Source organism: Acomys minous (assembly GCF_964271855.1).
Source record: "Acomys minous genome assembly, chromosome: 9".
NCBI lineage: Eukaryota > Metazoa > Chordata > Mammalia > Rodentia > Muridae > Acomys > Acomys minous.
Genome location: NC_140490.1, coordinates 6395228 through 6414889, shown reverse-complemented (window position 1 = coordinate 6414889; position 19662 = coordinate 6395228). Strand labels below are relative to the sequence as shown.

Sequence of the window (19662 nt, the reverse complement as noted above, 5' to 3'; positions counted from 1 at the left end):
GCCCGCTAGCCAGCCCTCTGGCAGGTCAGCTAGCCCGCGTGGCGGCGAGCCTTCCCGAGCCGCGCGGGCAGCGAGCCTCTGGGAGGAGTGCTGGAGGCGGGGCCGCAGCGGCCCGGCGGGGGCGGGGTGTCCGCCCTCCTCTGGCCGCAGCCAATCAGCGCGCGGGGCCAGCTCGCCCCGGGCCGCCCGCGCGCGGGGTGTGTAAGGACGCACTCCCGGTCGCAGAGTGCCAGAGCAGGGGAGCAGTTGCTGTGGTACCTGCTGCTACCAGGGCGGACACTGAGCATCGGGCGCAGGGCACGGCGTGCTGGACGGGAAGGTGAAGTCATGACGTCCGCCAGGTAAGCAGAGGGCGGCCGCTCCAGCGATGCCCCGGCGGGGCGGGAGCTTGCTGATCCCGGGAGAACTATTGCCCCGTTCCTTGCATGGTCTGGAGCCTCCCTTTGCCACCAGCCCCTCTTCTGTTGGATGTTGTCCGCATACTTCTCATCAGGGTATTTCTGCTTTCCTCCGAAGTTTTGGGGTCTGTAGCACAAGGCTCTGCCCTATTCGTCGCCTCTTGCTTGAGGTGACCCTTGCTCAGATTCCAGAGTCTGAGGCTTGCTTGTGAGTGTGTGTGTAATGAATTTCTCATGAAAATGTAACTATGACTGGCCCCCATCGACCCACTGTGAGGGTGACTCTGGCCCCAAGGGAATGTGGCATGCACATTGTGTACCAACTTCATGGCTGGCCATGAGCAGATCTGCAAAGTTGGCACCTCTCAAGAAGATTGTTCCCAAGTTGTGAAATTGTGTGTCCCTAAAATATTTGCCTATGACTGGAATTAGTACTTTGGTTCTCAAAGGTACCATATGTTTACCTACTTTTATCCGAGCGTCACAAGTGAAATAAATTGTGTGAGAAGAAGTATAATGAAGACAGACTCACCCAATCACAGGTCCAGGGTTTTGAATGTTCTTTTTTTCCCCCCTGTGGGGCGGGGGCAAGTGGTGATACCTAAGTAGGCTTGCCCACTTTATTTAGCTTCTATTGAATGTTTACGTAAACGTTACTGTGCAGGCATACATGCAGGCAGAACACTGTATACATAATAAATAAATACATCTTTAAAATTTTTTTCCTCATTTACTCAGTGCTTTGGAATACCTTTTTAAAAGTAGATCTTGGCTCATATAGAGGGGGAGGAGGTCCCCCTCAGTCACAGACATTGGGGAGGGGAATGGGGTGAAAGCGGGAGGGAGGGAGAAATGGGAGGATACAAGGGATGGGATAACAATTGAGATATAATATGAATAAATTAATTTTAAAAAGTAGATCTTGGCCTTTATTTTCCAAAAGAAAGGGAGGCCCCAGCATAGCATAAATTTGAAGAAGTAGTTTGGGGCTAGAGCTTTAAAGGGCTTAAGTCCTCATAACTTAATGTCTTTTCAGTGATGATTCTGGTACTCATTAGAACCTTACCCTTGGGTAAGATAGGATGCCATTGGTGCCTTTGTACATTTGTAGTAAGATGGACAAAGAGTACTGGTTATTAATTATGCAGGAGGAAGTAGGGGGTGGAAATACGGAGACCCATGTAGGCTTTTTGGTAAATGACATTGTGGCGTATAAGCCTAAGTTAATGGCATTTTAGGATGAATCAGGATAGTGCTATGTGGCAACAGTAAATTTCTCTACTTTTAATTCCTGCTTGCCTTCCCATCATCACAGAATCAGGTGTTGTGGTCAAATGCTTTCCAAAGCATCTTCCTCCCTTCCCCCTTCTGACCTCAGGGCCTTGTGTATGTGAAGGTATCTCACATGTGGTTTTAATTGCTGACCACTCCTCACTGGAGAAATGTCCAAATGGGTAGCATTGAGATGTGTCTGAAATGTAGGAATTTAGCAGCTGTTTTTTCAAAAGACTGATTAAAAAGTTAATACCGGCCGTGGATATATTTTGAAAAGGTGGGTAAGTGATAATGAAGTTTTTTTGTCTGCTTCTTCAGGGTCTGTTTAAAGTCCTGAGCTATGGTGACATGGCTTAAAAAAATAAAATAAAAATCACTCTTTCCTGTAGGAACTACATTGAAGAAAAGTTGAACAAAATTCTTAAGAGCAAGCTTAAGAACTGAATCTAGATCTTGATGCCTTTTTAGAGATAGTACATTATTTAAATTTTCTGAAAAAACATTTCAGTGGACAGAAATTATAAAGTATACAGATTTGAGACATCTGGAGGAATCCTTTTGCTTTTTTCTCTTTTTTGTAGCCTGGCTCAGGCATAGGTGGGGAAGATGGTGATGGTGAAGTGACACCACATTGTGGTAGTTCTGGAAGTTCGCGGTTGTGCAGTGGTGGCGTATCTTCATCAGTCATGGTGTTAGCCAGTCACCCATTTACTGCCCATTTACTGCTCAGTTGAACGGTAACCCAAAAGTCAAGGCCTAATACCCTTTTCTGGTGATTCCAAGTTATCAAATCTGACCTCATGTTCTGTGTTCTTGCTTTTACCCCACACTTAAAATAATTGTTCCTAAATATAGTAATGTGTGACTTTGCAGTGGCTACCAAAGAATATAGAATTAGAAATCAGATACTTAGAATCTAATTCAGGTTCTTTTCTAATTCTTTTCTACCGTGGGCATTATTTAATGAAATACCTCATTGCTTTGGCACTCCTGTATGCTAAGTGTTACTGGGAAAGTGTACTTTAAGCTCTGTTTTGCTTTTGATATTTTGAGACAGGGTCTTACTGTGTAAACTAGGCTTGCTTCGAACTTGCTATAATAGCCCAGGCTGGCCTCAAAATTGATATCCCCTTGCTTTGATCTCCTGGGAGCTGAGATAATAGGCGTATCCTACTATTTGTACAATGCTTTTAAATTTTAAGACATTTTATGAGTAGAATACAGTCTTTATCTTAAAAGCTTTTTAAAAAATTCCCTAGGAAATGATGTCACCTGAAAAAGACATATTTAAAACTTTACTTTATAAACAGGAAAGAAACTTATCTATCTCATGACCTCATTTTACAGTTGAAGACAATAAAGATCAGAGATGGTATAATTTGTTCAAGTTCACATAAATTGTCATTTATCTTGAAACAGGTCCTAGCTTCCTAGATACCCCACTAAAGCCTAGCCATGCCCTTCTAGTGTAGCGCTCAATTCTTAAGACTTTCTAGTTATTTTAAACAAGTTCTTTTTTTTTTAAACTAAAGATCTTGAATGATTTGGCTGGAGATATTCTGACTTTTGCAATTTGTATTTTATTCTAGTTACTGTTTAATGATAAAGAAGCTACGTTTATGGCTTACAAAACCAGTTATCCTTGGAGAACTCCCTTTATCTTTTGTTATGTGTATCAACTTGTAACTGATCATCCTTTGGGTCATGTTAGAGCATAGTTGATAAACTAATGCTTTTGTCTGCTCTTAAGTGTTCCGATAGGAAAGTTAAAGCGTAAATTAAGTTTACAAGGCTTAGACAGTGTTTCAGCTCTTTTCTTTCTCTCTAGCGGGAACAGCTTTCCAAATTGAAGAGCTATAGCTTTATTAGCCAGGGGTAGCGTCTAAGATACAATGTAGATCTTTGACTGCTACTTTGTGTACTTTTTACTGAGTAACAGTTTAAAAATGTCTCTGTGGACCTTGCCTTGTCTGCATAACCTTGTGTACAGTCTGGTCTGGGGTTGTTTACAACTCCAGTGTAGTCTGTATGGCCAGGGTAGGTTTGGCTGAGGCTGTTTTGGAGCTCTGAGCATCACCTTCATTCTGCAACTGCAGTGGTGGGGTAAGCCCACACTGGAAAGTTTATGTGGGCTGTGGGTGGGGTTCTGGTAATTTTCTTTTTAAGGCTCAGGACTCTTGAGGTGCATCCAACAGAATCGCCTAAACCACTCAGACTAAGATGGAATTTTGTTGAGTTGGTTTCTTTGAAGCATTTAAGCAGATTTTCAAACTCATTTTAGGACCTGTGGGTTTCTTTTCTTTTTCTTTTAAATTTAAAAATTCATAACCTTTTATGTTGTGAGAATTCTCGGTGGGTTAAATAAGATTTTAAGATGCACTGAAACTATTTCATGTATGCACTGTCTTGAAACATTGAAACAGGAACCTTTTCCTTATGTGCAGTGTTGTCAGCTGTTAGTGCTCATCTTTATAAATAGGTCATCTTTGTTTGAGAAAACACACACGGTTTTCTAACTCTAAACCATTCTAGCCAGGGAATTGCTACATTAAGCAGAACTGTGAAAGATAAAACTGGAACCAGATGATGGTTGACTGTCCAAATGTTAACCCTGTCCTGCTGCATTTGTCTAGCAGCCATGTCTCCCTTTATTTCTGGTTGTTGCTTTTAAAAATGCTGCAATTAAACATAAATGAAGCTGTCTTAAAAGCCTGATGACCACATCCCCCAGTTTGTCCAGAGCACTGCTGGATGGTGGCTGTTATCCTGACATAATTACTGGGAGTATTTAACAAATTCTTGAAAGTGTTTCATTTGTATAGTAATTATCTAGTCACCTATGTATACAGTATAATCATATTGTTATAGCAGTTCTTAGTTGTTGAAATGTTATTTGAAATACAGCCACAGATAATAGCTACACCCCTATTTTGTCTACAACTGGATGTTTTCCAGTTGTTGGCCAAACATTTTTAGGTTAAAAGAGTTCTGAGAGTCTGAATGTAGTACACTGAATAAGGAGACACATTATGTAAAGTTTAGAATTATTTATTTGCTGTCTGATTTTTGGGAGGTTATATAATCTTACTGAATCTTTTCCTAGGCATTCATTCCTGGTCTGTTAAATAGAGATGGTATTGATGCCTTTCCCATTGCTATCAAGCTGTGAGGATTTAGAAAGGGGCTCACATGGTGGAAAGAAAGAGCAAGAGCAAGTTGTCCTTTGACCCCCATACAAGTAAGCATGTGTGTGTGCTTGTGCTCACGCGTGCACAAACACACACACACAGAGAATAAATAAATGTACAAAACCAGCATTATATAGCTAAAAGGAACTTGCTATTCAGTGGAGCATTTACTTTTTTTTTTTTTTTTTTTTTTTTAAAGAGCTGTTTTACTGTGAGGAGCATTGGGGCCAAGGGGTTGGAATTTCAACATGTTAGTGTGTGGAAAAGAATGTCTCAATGGAAAAACATAGGTAATGCTGGCCAGAGATAAACTAATCTAGAATATGCATCCAGAGATAAGAATTAGTGTACAAATAGAAGGGTTACATAGCCAAGGGACACGTGTTAGTGTTAGTTTGTGTTTTTTACGGCAATAGTGCATACACTGTTCTTCTCTTGTGCTGGAGACTGAACCTCTGACACCACACGTGCTGCACAAATGCTCTACTATTGAGTAACATTCCTGTGTAGCTGAATGTTGATAGTATAGTTCCTTGTGCAAACAGCTTTGGGGAAGTTCCCTTCTACCCCCTTTCAATTAATCATGTTTCCCTCATCACCCAGACAACAACTAACCTTTTTTTTTTTTCTCTTTCTTTGGCTTTTCAAGACAGGGTTTCTCTGTGTAGTGTTAGCTGTCCTGGACTCAGTTTGAAGACCAGGCTGACCTCAAGCTCACAGAGCTCCACCTGCCTCTGCCTCCCTGAAAGCTGTGATTACAAGCCAACGCGCCTATCAAGGCAGTGACCTTCATTCTTCTGTTATCATTGATTAATTTTGCCTATTCTATAACTTCATATAAAGAGTCTCGTGCGATAAAGGTCACTTGGGTTTGGCTACTTTTGTTTATCATGATAATTTTGAGGTTCACCCATTTTGGTGTGTCAGTAGCTTGTCCTTTTCATTACTGAGTAATGTCCCATCATTTGTAGGCAGCAATGCTACTGTTGCTGGTCTTTGTGTTGTTTCTGGTGTTTACCCATGATGAATAAAACTACCATGAACATCCTGTTTTCTTCTGACTTCCTTTCTGTCCTGCTAGGGTAGTACCCAGACTTCGCACATTTAGGTAAGGGGTTTACCACCTTTCCATATTTCTTAGCTCAGAACATCGTTCTATGTCTTTGTATAGATTTGGGCGGTGTATTAGTTGGGGCTCTCTAGGGTAATAAGACTGATGTTTGAATGAATATATATTATGCACACACACACACACACACACACACACACACACACAGGCACACGCACACACGCGCACGCACACACACACACATATATATGGAATTTGTTATGACTGACTGGCTTACAGGCTTTGGTCTGGATGGATAGTCCAACAATGGCTACCTCCCCGTGGAAAGCCCAAGAATCTGCTAGTTCCGTTTACAAGGCTGGGTGTCTCAGCTGGCCTTCGGTCCCTGTTGGAATCCTGAAGACGTAGGTTCTAATGCCAGTGAAGGAGTGCCTCGGGAGTAGGAGGGATGAGCCTGCCCACAAGAGTGAGGGCGAACAGGCAAAAAGTCCTTTCATGTCCTTTTATGTGAGCTGCCACCAGAAGCTGTGGCCTAGATTTAGGATGGGTCTTCCTGTCTCAAATAATCTAATAAAAATCTCTCACAGGTGTGCTCAGAGACTTAGGTTTTAGGCAACTTCAGATAGAGTTAAGTTGACAGCCAAGTGCACCCTGGTCAACCTGACACATAGTCACATCTCCTTGTGCCATGCTTAATTTCCAAATGAAAACATTAACTGGGTCATCATTCCTGATATAACCACTCCACACACAACTGAAAATGCATTATGTATTTTAAAACTGCTGGCAATATCCTTTGATGAATGCTTAATCTTTTAGTGTCTCATAACATAAATGCACTAACTACTATATGATCTCGATTTATATTACATTATAAAGAAATAGAGAAACACAAATATTGCAAAATTGTGTGTATGCATATGTATGAAAATACATTATTTTGTTTTGATTTGTTTTTTCGAGACAGGGTTTCTCTGTATAGTCTTGGCTGTCCTGGATTCGCTTTGTAGACCAGGCTGGTCTCGAACTCACAGAGATCCGCCTGCCTCTGCCTCCCGAGTGCTGGGATTACAGGCTGCACCACCATGTCCCGCTGCAAACACATTCTTAATGAAATAAGCCAGACACACTCATGTCAGCTACAATCATTTTTCTGTAACTGGTCTCATAACCTTAACTGGTATTTATAATTTCCTTCCTTTACTACCCATTCTGCCTTTCCCCCGCCTGCAGCAGGTTTTGATTCTTTTTCTGGAGGAATGACCCAAAGCTTCATTCCTGAGGGGTCTGTGCGCTTTGTCATCCTGCCTGGGTTGGGTTGTAGTTTCCTCCTGACTTTAATCACAGATGTGGCAGCACAAGAGATGCCCTAAGGCTTGCACTCCACCTATCTCATTGTGGAGAAGCAATCCAATTTTTCCTTGGTAATCTGGATCAATCAGTGCCTCCTAATCCCTTTTTTCCTTTATTAGCCATTTTGCTTAAAGACACCAGAAACCCAAAAAGGCCAGGAGAGGTCTGGGGTTCCAGTTCAATGGGATGTTTTTTGTGTCTTTAGGCAGGATCACTCCCCATTCTGGAAACAAAACTTGTAGGCCAGAAAAAATTAAGGTTGCAAGGACAGGAAGCAAAAATTTTCCTAGTAAGTCTCTAGGGGTGATAATAAGTAGAACCATTTCCATTTCACCCCTTGATTACGGACCTGTGATTTTGGCTGTGTGAGGAAACTATACCATAAGTTGGGCATTGATTCAAAGTATATACTGCCTCTGGAGAACTCTGCACTATCACTCCAGGGTACTGTTACCCAATGGCACTGCAACTGTGTCTCCTTCCAATTCTCTTGAGGCTCTGTGTGTGTGTGTGTGTGTGTGTGTGTGTGTGTGGTGTGTGTGTGTGTGGTGTGTGTGTGTGTGGTGTGTTTGTGTGTATATGTGTGTAGTGTGTGTGTGTGGTGTGTTTGTGTGTGTGTGTATATGTGTGTAGTGTGTGTGTGTGTGTGTAGTGTGTGTGTTTGTGTGTGTGTGTGGTGTGTGTGTGTGTGTGTGTGTGTGGTGTGTGTGTGGTGTGTGTGTGATGTGTGTATGTGGTATGTATGTGGTGTGTGTGTGTGGTGTGTGTGTGTGGTGTGTGTGTGTGGTGTGTATGTGGTGTGTGGGTGTGGTGTGTGTGTATATGTGTGTAGTGTGTGGGTGTGGTGTGTTTGTGTGTGTGTGTGTATATGTGTGTAGTGTGTGGGTGTGTGGTGGGTGCATGCCACACTGGGTGGAAGTTAGATGACAAATTTGCAAGAGTTGCCTCTCTCCTTCACCATGTTGGTCTCTGGGATGGAGTTCATGTTGTCAGGCTTACAAACAAATGTCTTTACCTGCTGAGCCATCTTACCAGTCTCTGAATTTTTTGGTGGTGTATGTATAATTATTTTGATACATGATTTTGTCACGTGACCTAGTATTACAAATTTTTTTTTCATTATATTATCATTTCAGTACTTTGAGTCCTTTGATATCTGCAAAGGCTGACTTTATGGCCTAGACTGTGGTTGGCTTTGGTGAATGTTTTGTTTCATTTTGAACTTTTTTTTTTCTTTCTTTCTTTTTTGAGACAGGATTTCTCTGTATAGCATTGGCTGTTCTGGACTCCTTTTGTAGACCAGCCTGGCCTTGAACTAACAGCGATCTGCCTGCCTCTGCCTTCTTGAGTGCTGGGATTAAAGATGTGTGCTACTGTGCCTGGCTTAATTTTGAACCCTTTAATTTGTGTGTGTGTGTGTGTGTGTGTGTGTGTGTGTGTGTGTGTATGTGTGTGTGTATGTGTGTGTGTGTGTGTATGTGTGTGTGTGTGTGTGTGTGTATGTAAACATATGTGAGAATGTGGGAATTGGTTCTGTCCTTTACCATAGGGTTTTTGGGAATTAAACTCTGGTTGCCAGGCTTGCAAGCAAAGGCCTTAACCAACTGAGCCATCTTACCAAGTCTTTTGGTTCTGAGGACTAAGCTTGGTATGCTTGGGTAGCATACAAGCACTTAACTCATCTCCTTAGCCTCCTTCCATAATATTTTGAGTGGAACCTCATGCTGTAGTTGTTGAATTTAGCACTTCATAAATACTAATTATGTCCATTTGTTTTAATTATCTTAAAGATATTATTCACATACTATAAAATAGTTTTAAACTGGACAGATCAGTTTATATGGTTATACTAACAGGGTTGAATAGCTGTCATGGCAGTATAACTTTGAAACATTTCTTATCAATTTAAAATGAAAGTTCATGACTGTTGTACCTGTCCTGCATTACCAACCATCCTTTGTCAACTGTAAAATCTACTTTTTTACCTCTGCGAATCTATTTGTTTGTTTGTTTTTTGTTTTTTTTCAAGGTAGGGTTTCTTTGTGTAGCCCTGGCTGCCCTGTAACTAGCTCTGTATAAACCAGGCTGGCCTGAAGTGATCGGCCTACCTCTGCCTCCTGAGCGCTGGCATTAAGAAGAGTGCGCCACCACAGCCCAGTACCTCTGTGAATTCTTATTTTGATGTGTCATGAGCACAGTCATGTAGTTTCTGGCCTTTGTGAACCTTAATTCCTTCAGATAGCGAAATGTTTTTAAAGTTCATTCGTGTCATATCAAGTTGTCAGTGTTTCATTCCTCCTAAGGTGGAATACATTTTAGTGTATAGATGCATTTTGTTTACCCAGCTGTGTGGGTTATTTTCACTCTGGCTATTATGAATAACAGTACTGTAAGCATCCATGTGTAAGTTTTTGTGTTGCCATATGTTTGTTTGTCTTAGGAAAGGATACAGCCTCATAGATAATTTTATGTTACTTTGTGAACAAAAATTCCTGGAAAGAAGCTGACAACAAAGGCTGACTGACTCATTACAATGTAATGATGTGGGAATGATGGGATGCTGCCAAGCCAAATTATCTTGGCTATCTCTAACACCCTTAATAACTATTTATTACCTTCCTCTGTGTGAGACCTAATATCTTTGTGGCCACTGGGTAAATCTTTTGGAATGTCCACACCCTTGCAGATAACATCTGAGGCCTATAGTTGAACTTCTCAGCTTTTCTGATGTTTCTACCAATGTCTTCAGAAAGTGGTCTTGATTTATGATTTTCTTTCTTCTGTTCCTATAAAACTTCATTAAACTGTTACCACATTGGAACATGGTGTTTGGGGAAACTATTCCTGCACATAACCACTCACATTTGGCTTCAGAATAAGCCATTCCATTTTGTTCCTTTGAGGTAAAAGCCTCCCCCAACCTCCTCTCCTGGTTTTTCCCATCTCCTTCCTTCTCTGTCTTTTCCTCCTCCTCCTCCTCCTCCTCCTCCTCCTCCTCCTCCTCCTCCTCTCTTAGAAACTACTAAACTGTTTCCCAATGTGACTGCATCATTTTACATTTCCAACAATAACAATGTCTGAGGATTCCAGTTTCTTGCCTGTCTTGTTAGTACTTGCTACTGTTCTCCCAGTCTGCTTAGAGACAGTACATGCTTGTAGAGGCACATCCTAACCCAGAGCCAAGCTTAACAACTCTACTGAGACTTTCGTTATTGCTTGCGGGGTCTGCTGGCTGGCAGAGGTGATAGCTTTGGGCCCTTCCTTGTCTTCCTTGAGCATGCTCACAGCAATCACAGGAACATTCTGGATGTTCCCAAACCCTCTGGGGACATTTATTTGTCATACTTTTCCTTCTATGTTTTCAGTTAACTTGTTTGTTCCAACTGCATCAAGCAGCTGGAATGTTAAACAATTGCAGCTGGCAGTTTTTGACAGATTCTCTTTGAGAAAACTCTTAGCACAGGGCAAGCTCGGGATCAGGTCAGATAACGGGGAGCCTTGAGCTTCTGAGGAGCTGTCAGGGAGCTGAAATGATCGCAGCTCTCTGAAGTGACGCTCAGAAAGAACAACACGTTTCTCGCTTTTCCAGGGGCTCCCTGGTGTCTGGGTTCAGTGCTTGAGGGTGGTGGTGGTGGTGGTTGGTGGCTGTGTGTTTTCCCAGAATTCCTATGGAACTGGGGAGAGGCAGAGAGGGATACTTTCTTCGTGTGATTTCTACTGCTGTGATAAAGACCATACTGCAGCAGCTCGGAAAGGAAAGGGTTTATTTCAGCCAACAGCTCCAGATCCCAGCTCATCCTCTAAGGAAGCAGCACAGGAACTCAACAGGGAGGACTCTGGGGAACCCAAGCAGACGCTATACAGCAACGCTGTTTACTGGCCTCCCCTCCTGGCTTGTTTAGTTTCTTACCTGCTCAGGGAGCACCACAGGCCCCACGGGCTGGGCCCTTCCACATCAATCAGTAGTCAAGAAAACGACCTACCTGTTTGCCTACAGTTGTTTTCTCAATTGAATTTCTTCTTTCTACATAACACTAGCTTGTGTCAAGTTGACAAACCCTAACCAGCACAGTAAGCTAGCTGCCCTTCATGCTTTTCAGCCACTCTTCCGGAGCTGTGTATGTGTTTTCTTCAGATTTGGAGGTCTGTGATCTAATTATATAAAGATGAGTCAGTTTAGCAGTCAGAACATATTTACTCATTAAAACATTGAGCTGGGTGTGGTGGCCCATGCCAGTACTCCAGAGGCCTGGCCATGAGTTACAGAGCAGCTTGGGCTACACAACACGAGACCCTGTCACAAACAAACAGGTGTGGCGAACATGTCAGTACTTCAGTATTCTGTACAGTAAAGATAATGAGACAGACGCTTATTCATCAGTCAGGCCGACCCTGGAAGGAGATCCCTTGAATGGCCTCATTCATTTGTGAGCAGATGGTGCAAGCTCTAGACACATACATTACTCTTCTGTCTGTCTGGCGTGGTCAGCCTTCCGCTTCTTTGGTACCTTCTTTCTGCAATAAATGTGTATGTCTAGGGGCTGGAGAGGTGGTGGACCAGGGGTTAGGAGCCCTTACTGACCCCCAGATGAATTCACTTCCCCGACCCACACTTGGCCTGTAACTCTAGCTCCAGGAGATCTGGCACCCTTTTGTGGCCTCTGGGGCACTTGAACATATGCACGTGCAACACCTCCCTTTATGTTTAATATATAAGATATAAGGCAATAAGATAAGAAGGTACCAGATGCCAGGTATTAGATTATATGAGGTATAGTGAGTGAGCATGGGGAGAGAAGGTAAGGGGTGGAGGGGTACAAGAGAGAGAGAGAGAGAGAGAAAGAGAGAGAGAGAGAGAGAGAGGGAGAGGGAGAGAATGGGAGGAAGAGAGGGAGGAAGAGAGGGAGAGAGAGGGAGTGTCAGAGGAGAAGAGAGGTAGGGCTGTCCTTTGATATAGCCCTGGATGGGGCCACGCCCCCGTGGCAGGTAGGCAGTAACATCACAGGTAGGCAGACTGAAGCAGAATCCTAACATTCCTACCTTTTCCTCTAACTAAAAAATGAAGCCAGGCGGTGGTGGCGCCCACCTTTAATCCCAGCACTTGGGAGGCAGAGGCAGGTGGATCGCTGTGAGTTCAAGGCTCAGTCTGGTCTACAAAATGAGTTCAGGACAGCCCAGGCTACACAGAGAAACCCTGTCTCAAAAAACAAAACAAAAACAAACAAACAAACAAAATAATAATAATGTTGGATTGTTTTTATATAAGGTAAGCTAAAGTATATAAGTGTGTATAAGGGAGAAAAGAGAGAAAAAGGCAATAGTAACAAAATGTCTAGATTATATAGTGAAGAGGAAGGAAAAGCTCTGTCCTGAAAGTTCAGGGTAGAGGGCGGGGTATGTCAGCCATGCCCTGCAGCAGATAGGGACCCAGGAGTGCTGGGAGAACCTGGAGCTGTTTGTCCCGGGCCTGGAGCTCACCATTTCAGCCTTTTGTAAATGGATAAGGGCGAAGTAATTATCTTAACTACTTCCTTTAGACAGTAGGGTGGTGATAGGGGGTTTAAAAGACTGAAATGTTGACCAGGTTCCTGAAGAACAGGCTGTGGTATTTGCTGTCTGGGGACTGAGAACATCTGCAGCTAGGATGGGCAATGCAGGTCCATCATGCTATGAGGAGCAATGCAGGTCCAGCTGGCATGATCTATGAGGTTGGACGGGAGCACTTGTGGGCAGCTGCTTTGACGATGTCCCAGATGTAGAAGTCTAGCAGGCTACTGGAACATATATGTGGGCAGAAGACAAAGTTATAAGGTTAGGGAGAATTTTTTCTTTAGGTGTACATCTGAAACTCTTGGGAGACCAAATCAGAGACAAGGCTTGAGAATAAGGAAAGAGATAATATTTGAAAAATTGGGAAGAGCAAAGAAAAAGGTTTGGATATGGGAACTTCCTTCCATTTTACCCACTGAAGCAGAATTCTAACCCCCACTCGCCCCCCCCCCCCCGTAAATAAAAATAAAATAAGATATTTTAAAAAGTATGTATGTTCCTTTCCCCCTCCTCGTACCCCAGGTGCTGGAGCAGTCCTCAGGTCATCCAGCTGGCTGGTTCTGCCCTTCTGTGGGTGGGTTTTCTGATAGCCATCTCCCTCCATCGCTCTCTCTGGAATGAGGTGAGCGGCCATAGCCTCTTTTCTACATTTGGCCGAAACCACATACTCTGCAATTCCCCCGGAAGGAATCTGTTGTCAGAGATAAATCTCCAAGGGGACTGACTGGTCTGGCCACCCATTTGCAAAGAACCAATTAAAATAGCCAAGCTTAAAACAGAAACCAGGAGGAGATTTATTCAGTGTGGCTGCTTGAAAGAGAGGCAGAGAGATCCAGCCAACCCCCAAGAGTGAGATCCAAGTGTAAGTAGAAGGCGAAGGATTGCCGCGTCTATGTGGTCACAATCAAGGCGCCTGCTCTCCACTCTCCCCCTGGAAGGTGGTCTTACAAGCTGTTGCAGCTGTGTGAAATCTTTCTTGGAGACAAATTGTTTCTTTGTCTAGCTCCTCTTCCTACTTCCAGCAGGAGATTCCTGGAGAAATTCCCATTTCTTTGGGGTTCATTGTTTCAATAGTCTGATAGATTAAGAGACGCGAGTGTCCCTTGAGAATATCTTTATTCATGGTACACTATTGGCCTCAACCTCCCTGTGCAGCTAACGACGCTCATCACTCCCTATGCTCCTGCCTCTGCCTCTCAAGTAGTGCTGTGGTTATAGGTGGGGGTGGCCAGGCCTGGCTCTTACTCGTTTTTTAAAAATCATTATTGTTGCCAGGCATGGTGGTGCACACTTTTAATCCCAGCACTTCAGAGGCAGAGGCAGGCAGTGTTAGGGTTCTGTTTCAGTCTGCCTACCTGAGATGTCATTGCCTACCTGCCAGTGGGCCTGGCCTTGTCAGTATATAAAAATATAGGCCCACCTTGCCCTTCATTCTCTCACCCCTCTCTCCCTTTTACTTCTTACTTCTTCTCTCCCTCTCTCTCTCTCTGTTTCTCTCTAGGTTACCCTCTGCCTTTTTCCTTCTCTCCCCCATACTCATTTAATAATCTTCTCCATCTAATAGCTGTTGCCTGGCATCTTATTTTTTTTTTAATATTAAAACGTGGATCTCTGTGTTTGGGCCCAGTCTGGTTTACAGAGTAAGTTCTAGAACAGACTGGTCTACACCGAGAAACCCTACTCTGTCTTGACTGCCCTCTCCCCCTGACTTGCACTCCCAAAAAAGTGACCTGATTCGTGGACTTTGTTCTCCTACTATGAAGACTCCAGAAAACTTGTTTCTGTGTTGGAATATGTGACTTGGTGTAGCCTAAATCCGTGTTCCTGATAATGCTCTCTCGTATTTGGCTCTAGAACAAACCCTTGAAGAACCAGTCTGTTTCCATTTTAGGCTTAAAAGCCATCCAAGTAAAGATGACCTAGGTTCATTCCTGTTTATGATTAAACCTCTGTTTCTCAAGGGTGGGTCTATGCCCCCCTGTACCCTTAACTACAGATGGTTCTATACTGCATGCTCCAGGAATTGCAGTCATGTCTTTGTTTTAAGAAAGTTGTTTAAGCCTGGTGGTGCACGCCTTTAATCCCAGCATTTGGGAGGCAGAGGCGGGTGGATCTCTGTGAGTTTGAGGCCAGCCTGATCTACAATGTGAGTCCAGGACAGTCAAGGCTACACAGAGAAACCCTGTCTTGAAAAACTTAAAAAATAGTAAAAATAAAAATATAAACTAAAAATAAAAAATAGAAAGTTGTCTATAACCATCTTGCAACCCTACCTTTGACCACTGATGGCTTTATGCCTACCTTCAACCATGTCTTAGTTTCAGGAGGGGCTAACTTACACTCTGTTCCTGAAACCCTGCCTATTTATCCCACCAAATTCCCCATTTGGAAACTTCCTACCCCTGAGCTATAAAAGCCTCCCATCCAGTGCTGAACTCTCAGACCCTACATTAGGGGGAGGCAGGCCATGTACACAAATTAAAAAGCTTGCTGTAATCAGTTGATTTGGCCACGGTGATTTGGGTTGGTAGTCTTTCTCATCCCATCTTTGGCTTTAACACCATTTCTTACCGTTCTGATGATCTGAGAGTTGGTTTTGTGATCACAGAACAAAGTAATGGGCTTTTAAAAAATGCATTTCACTTTGCTTTTGTTGATGATCATGTTAGGGTTTTAAAAATTTTTTTTAAATTTTTCTGTTGCTGATATAAAACACCATGGCCAGAAACAACTTATGGAACAAAGAGTTGATTTTGGTGTACAACTCCAGAGGGAGAGTATATAATGTTGTGAGAGGCACGGCAGCAGGCTGCCAGCGCAGGAACCTGAGAGATCACATGAGCGGCAAGTAGGAAGCCTAGAGGGGACACAGGTAGCATAAGGCTATAAATTCTCACTGCCTGCTCCCAGTGGTATACTTCCTGTGAGGTTCTGCTTCCTAAAGAGTCTGTGGCCTCTTTAAATGGGGCCACCAAGTGAAGACCATGAATTCAAATGCTGGAGCCTATGGGGGACATTTCTCATTTAAACCACCACACTTTTCCTCCCCAACCTTCTACCTTACCCCCTATCCCCTCCTGCTGGCCACCTAGCTCTACCCAGGAGCCTTTTGTTTTCATGTCTCAAGAATTCTATTCTTTTCATGCTCCCCCCCCCCCTTTAGACCTCTTTCCTCTTTTTATGGTCGCTTTTCTAGTTTTATGACTTATGCTATCCCAAATACAGACACATATAAAAATTAAAATCTACAGTCTCTATGTGAGGAGAAAAGGTGCACTGTTTATTTTTCTGAGTCTGGGTTACTTTGCATAACATAGTTTCCAGCTGTATCCATCGTCCTGTAAATGTTACGGTATACACAATAGAACTTTAAAATATTTATTTTATGTGTATTGGTACTTTGCTTGCATATATCTCTGAACACCACATTTGTGAATTACTGACAGTTGTGAGCCTCCATATGGGGCTGGGAATTGAACCCAGGTCCTTTGGAAGAGCAGTCGGTGCTCTTAACTACTAAGCCATCTCTCCTGCCCCTATGCAATGGCATCTTATCCTTTTAAATATCAATGACTTGTAAGAAATTGCAGAAAACAAAAAGGTGACCCCAGAGCATGAGTCATTTAGTTTTGCCAATGATGTATTTTGTATAATCATGCTGTTTTGCAAATCCAGGAAATCAATGTTAGTATAGTACACCACATTTGACTGTCGGATTTTTTTTATAAGATTTTGTCTCTGCATTTTTATTTCTTTTAAATGTAGGTGGTAGTGATGTATAATAACATAAAGTTTTATCATGTCCTGATGAGATTCCTGAGGAATTTCAGGCTTGAAGCAGGCATGGGGGAACCTGGCCTGGTCAGCGCCTGTGCTGTGTAGTTCTTGCTCCTCTGCTGGCAGGAGGCCCCCTTCCCTCCCCACACACTCCGGCTTCCCCCGCCTCTCTGCAGGGCTTCAGGATGAACATGAGCATCTGTGTGTAGGGTTGTGTGCAGCTCAGATCGCTCTCCCTGGGTGAGTGTCCAGCTGTGCAACTCCTGCTCTTCATTTCATCCTGCCTGCGCTGTCAGCTGCTGAGAGAGAGATGTGAAAGCCAGATACGATCCTGTGTCCGAGGCTGGGGCGTAGCTCAGCGCTGCAAAGTCTTGGGCTCCTTGGTGCTATAGGGATTGGAGAAATTGTGCTCCCTTCCCCCCTTCCCCCCCCCCCCCCCCGCCTCGTGTTTGAGTTATTTTATTTGGTGCATATATACGGTACTTTGTATTGTTATGTTTCTTCATGAAATGACCTACTTTTATGAAATATCTGGTATCTCTTATCTGTAGATCTTGATATTTTAAGGTGTACTAAATCTGATACTAATATAGCAACTACAAGTCACGTTTCTTTTTTTTTTAAATATTTTTTTATTTTTTACATATACGTTCATATTATTACACACAGGCATGCTTCTGACTACTGATCTTATGGCATATCTTTCCCCCAACCATCTCACACTTTCCATGTTCTTGTATATAAAATATATCTTGACTATACTTATATTTAAAGTATCTTTTAAATGGAATATACAGATTTAATTTTTATATTAAACTGTGTCTCTACATTTGAATAGTTACAGTGCAGCTGTCATTGCCTTGTTTGGCTTTCGAGAGGGTCTCACTGTATAGCACTGGCCACATAGCAAACTCAGTGTAGACCAGGCTGACCTTAAACTCACGAGCCTCCTGTTTGAGTGCTGGTATTATCATGTCCTGCCTATCAGAGTTGCTTTTCTTAAATAGGTACATTCAGCTTTTAAATAATAATGATAGTGAAATGTTTTTAAATGTAGGTGTGTGGGCCAGGCAGTGGTGGCACAGGCCTGTAATCCCAGCACTCAGGAGACAGAGGCAGGCAGATCTCTGTGAGTTCCAGGTCAGCCTGATCTACAAAGCCAGTCCAGGACAGCCAAGGCTACACAGAGAAACCCTGTCTTGGAAAAAAAAAAAAAAGCCTTTGTGTGCTCCCAGAATAATGTCACATCCCTTTAATAGCAGTGTGGGTCAGCCAGAGTTTTGGATTAGAAAAGACTATTTTGTTATGCCTGATAGAATAAGATAAGAATAAATGCTTTCTTATATAGCATTTTTTTACTTAAAGTATTACGTGCGTTAGTGTTCGTCTTAGGGTCTTTATTGCTGTGATAAAACAGGAAGCCAGGCACCTTTGGGAGGAAAGGGCTTATCTCATCTCATGTGTCACGGTCACAGTCCATCACTGAAGGAACTTGGTGTAGGAACCAGCGAGCAGCCAGGGAGGAGTGCAGCTCACTGGCTCTCTTCTCGTGGCTTGCTCAGCCTGCTTTCTTGTAGCCCTCAGGACCACCAGCTCAGGAGAGGCAGTGCCCACCATGAGCTTGGCCCACCTACATCAGTCATCACTCAAGAGAGTGTGCTAAGAAAATGTGCCACAGGTCTGCCCACAGGCCAGTGTGATGGGAACATTTTCTCCGTTAAGAATCCTTCTTCCCAAATGACTCTAGCTTGTATCAATTTGACAAAAAAATCACATTGGTGATTGAATGTTGTGACAATAATAACATTTTCCTCTTTTGTTATATTTCAGTTTTATTTCACTCATCTTAAAATTTGTTTCTGTGTATATAGTATCTGCATGGATAATATGTACACCATGTGCATGCGATGGCTAAGGAGGCCCGTAGAGGATGTTGGATCCCCAGGATCTGGAGTTACAGATGTTCAGAACCAAACCTAGGTCCTTTGCAAGAACAACATGTGTTCTTAACCACTGAGCCATCTCGCCAGCCCCAAAATTGTTTTTTTTTTTAAGTAGCTTTGTATTATCTCTAAAATATTGTCTTACATGTAATTGGCAAATCTGAGGTCTAATTAAACTAGGATGTCAGGCTTATGTTTAAGTGAACATGTATTTATTTTCATTTGTATTTTCTGACTTCTTTTTTTTCCTTTTTCTTTCTTAGAGAAAATGTGCTATTTGGAATGGGAAATCCTCTTCTTGACATCTCTGCTGTAGTAGACAAAGATTTCCTTGATAAGTAAGTATCAAACACTTTGAAAATACAGCATTGAACATCCCTGAAGAGAGAAGTGATTAAACTGGAATTGGGCGGGTAGGATCACTCAGTGGATAAGGATGCTCCCCCCACCCAGGCTGACAACCTGTTTGGTCCCTGGTGGAAGGAGAAAACTAATTCCTGAGTGTTGACCCCTGACCTCCACAAACATACACATGCATGGCATGTGTTGAATAACGTGTTGAATAATACATTGCCACAGGTTTTTTGTGTGTGTGTGTTTTGTTTTTGAAAATGTATTTTGTTTCTTTTCTTTTTCTCAGTTAAGATTGATTATATAATAGCTATGGTTGTGGCATGGCTGTAATCCATACGCTCAGAAGACAGAGTCAGGAGGATCACTGCAAGTCTGAGGCTGGCCTGAGTCACACGAGAGAATGTCTAGAAATGAGCAAAAAAGTCACAACATAAAACACATGGTGCTTGGATAACTGCATTCCCATGTGCAAGAGAATAATAATGAATTCTTACTTTATACTCTATAGAAAAAGTAACTCAAAATGGAACAAAACCCTAAGTTTAAGGACTAAAACTATAGGCCGGGTGTGGTGGCGCATTCCTTTAATCCCAGCAGAGGCAGGAGGATCGCTGTGAGTTCGAGGCCAGCCTGGTCTTAAAACAAGTCAGGGAATGCCGGGCGTGGTAGATTACGCCTTTAGTCCCAGCACTCGGGAGGCAGAGGCAGGTGGATCGCTGTGAGTTCGAGGCCAGCCTGGTCCACAAAATGAGTCC

General features: G+C 42.9%; 1 protein-coding gene across 3 annotated transcripts in view; it reads left to right on the top strand.

The window, feature by feature from the left end:
• The window catches only part of ADK (adenosine kinase), a 390229-nt gene that overhangs the window by 25027 nt on the left and 345540 nt on the right, over positions 1-19662 (top strand). For 2 of the 3 annotated variants that reach the window (XM_084795010.1, XM_084795009.1), the window contains exon 2: positions 18817-18891. In XM_084795010.1, the coding sequence (XP_084651136.1) occupies positions 18817-18891 (75 nt within the window). Of the gene's footprint in view, positions 1-70; positions 342-18816; positions 18892-19662 lie in introns of those variants that run through there. The other variant, XM_084795011.1, reaches the window with a different exon arrangement.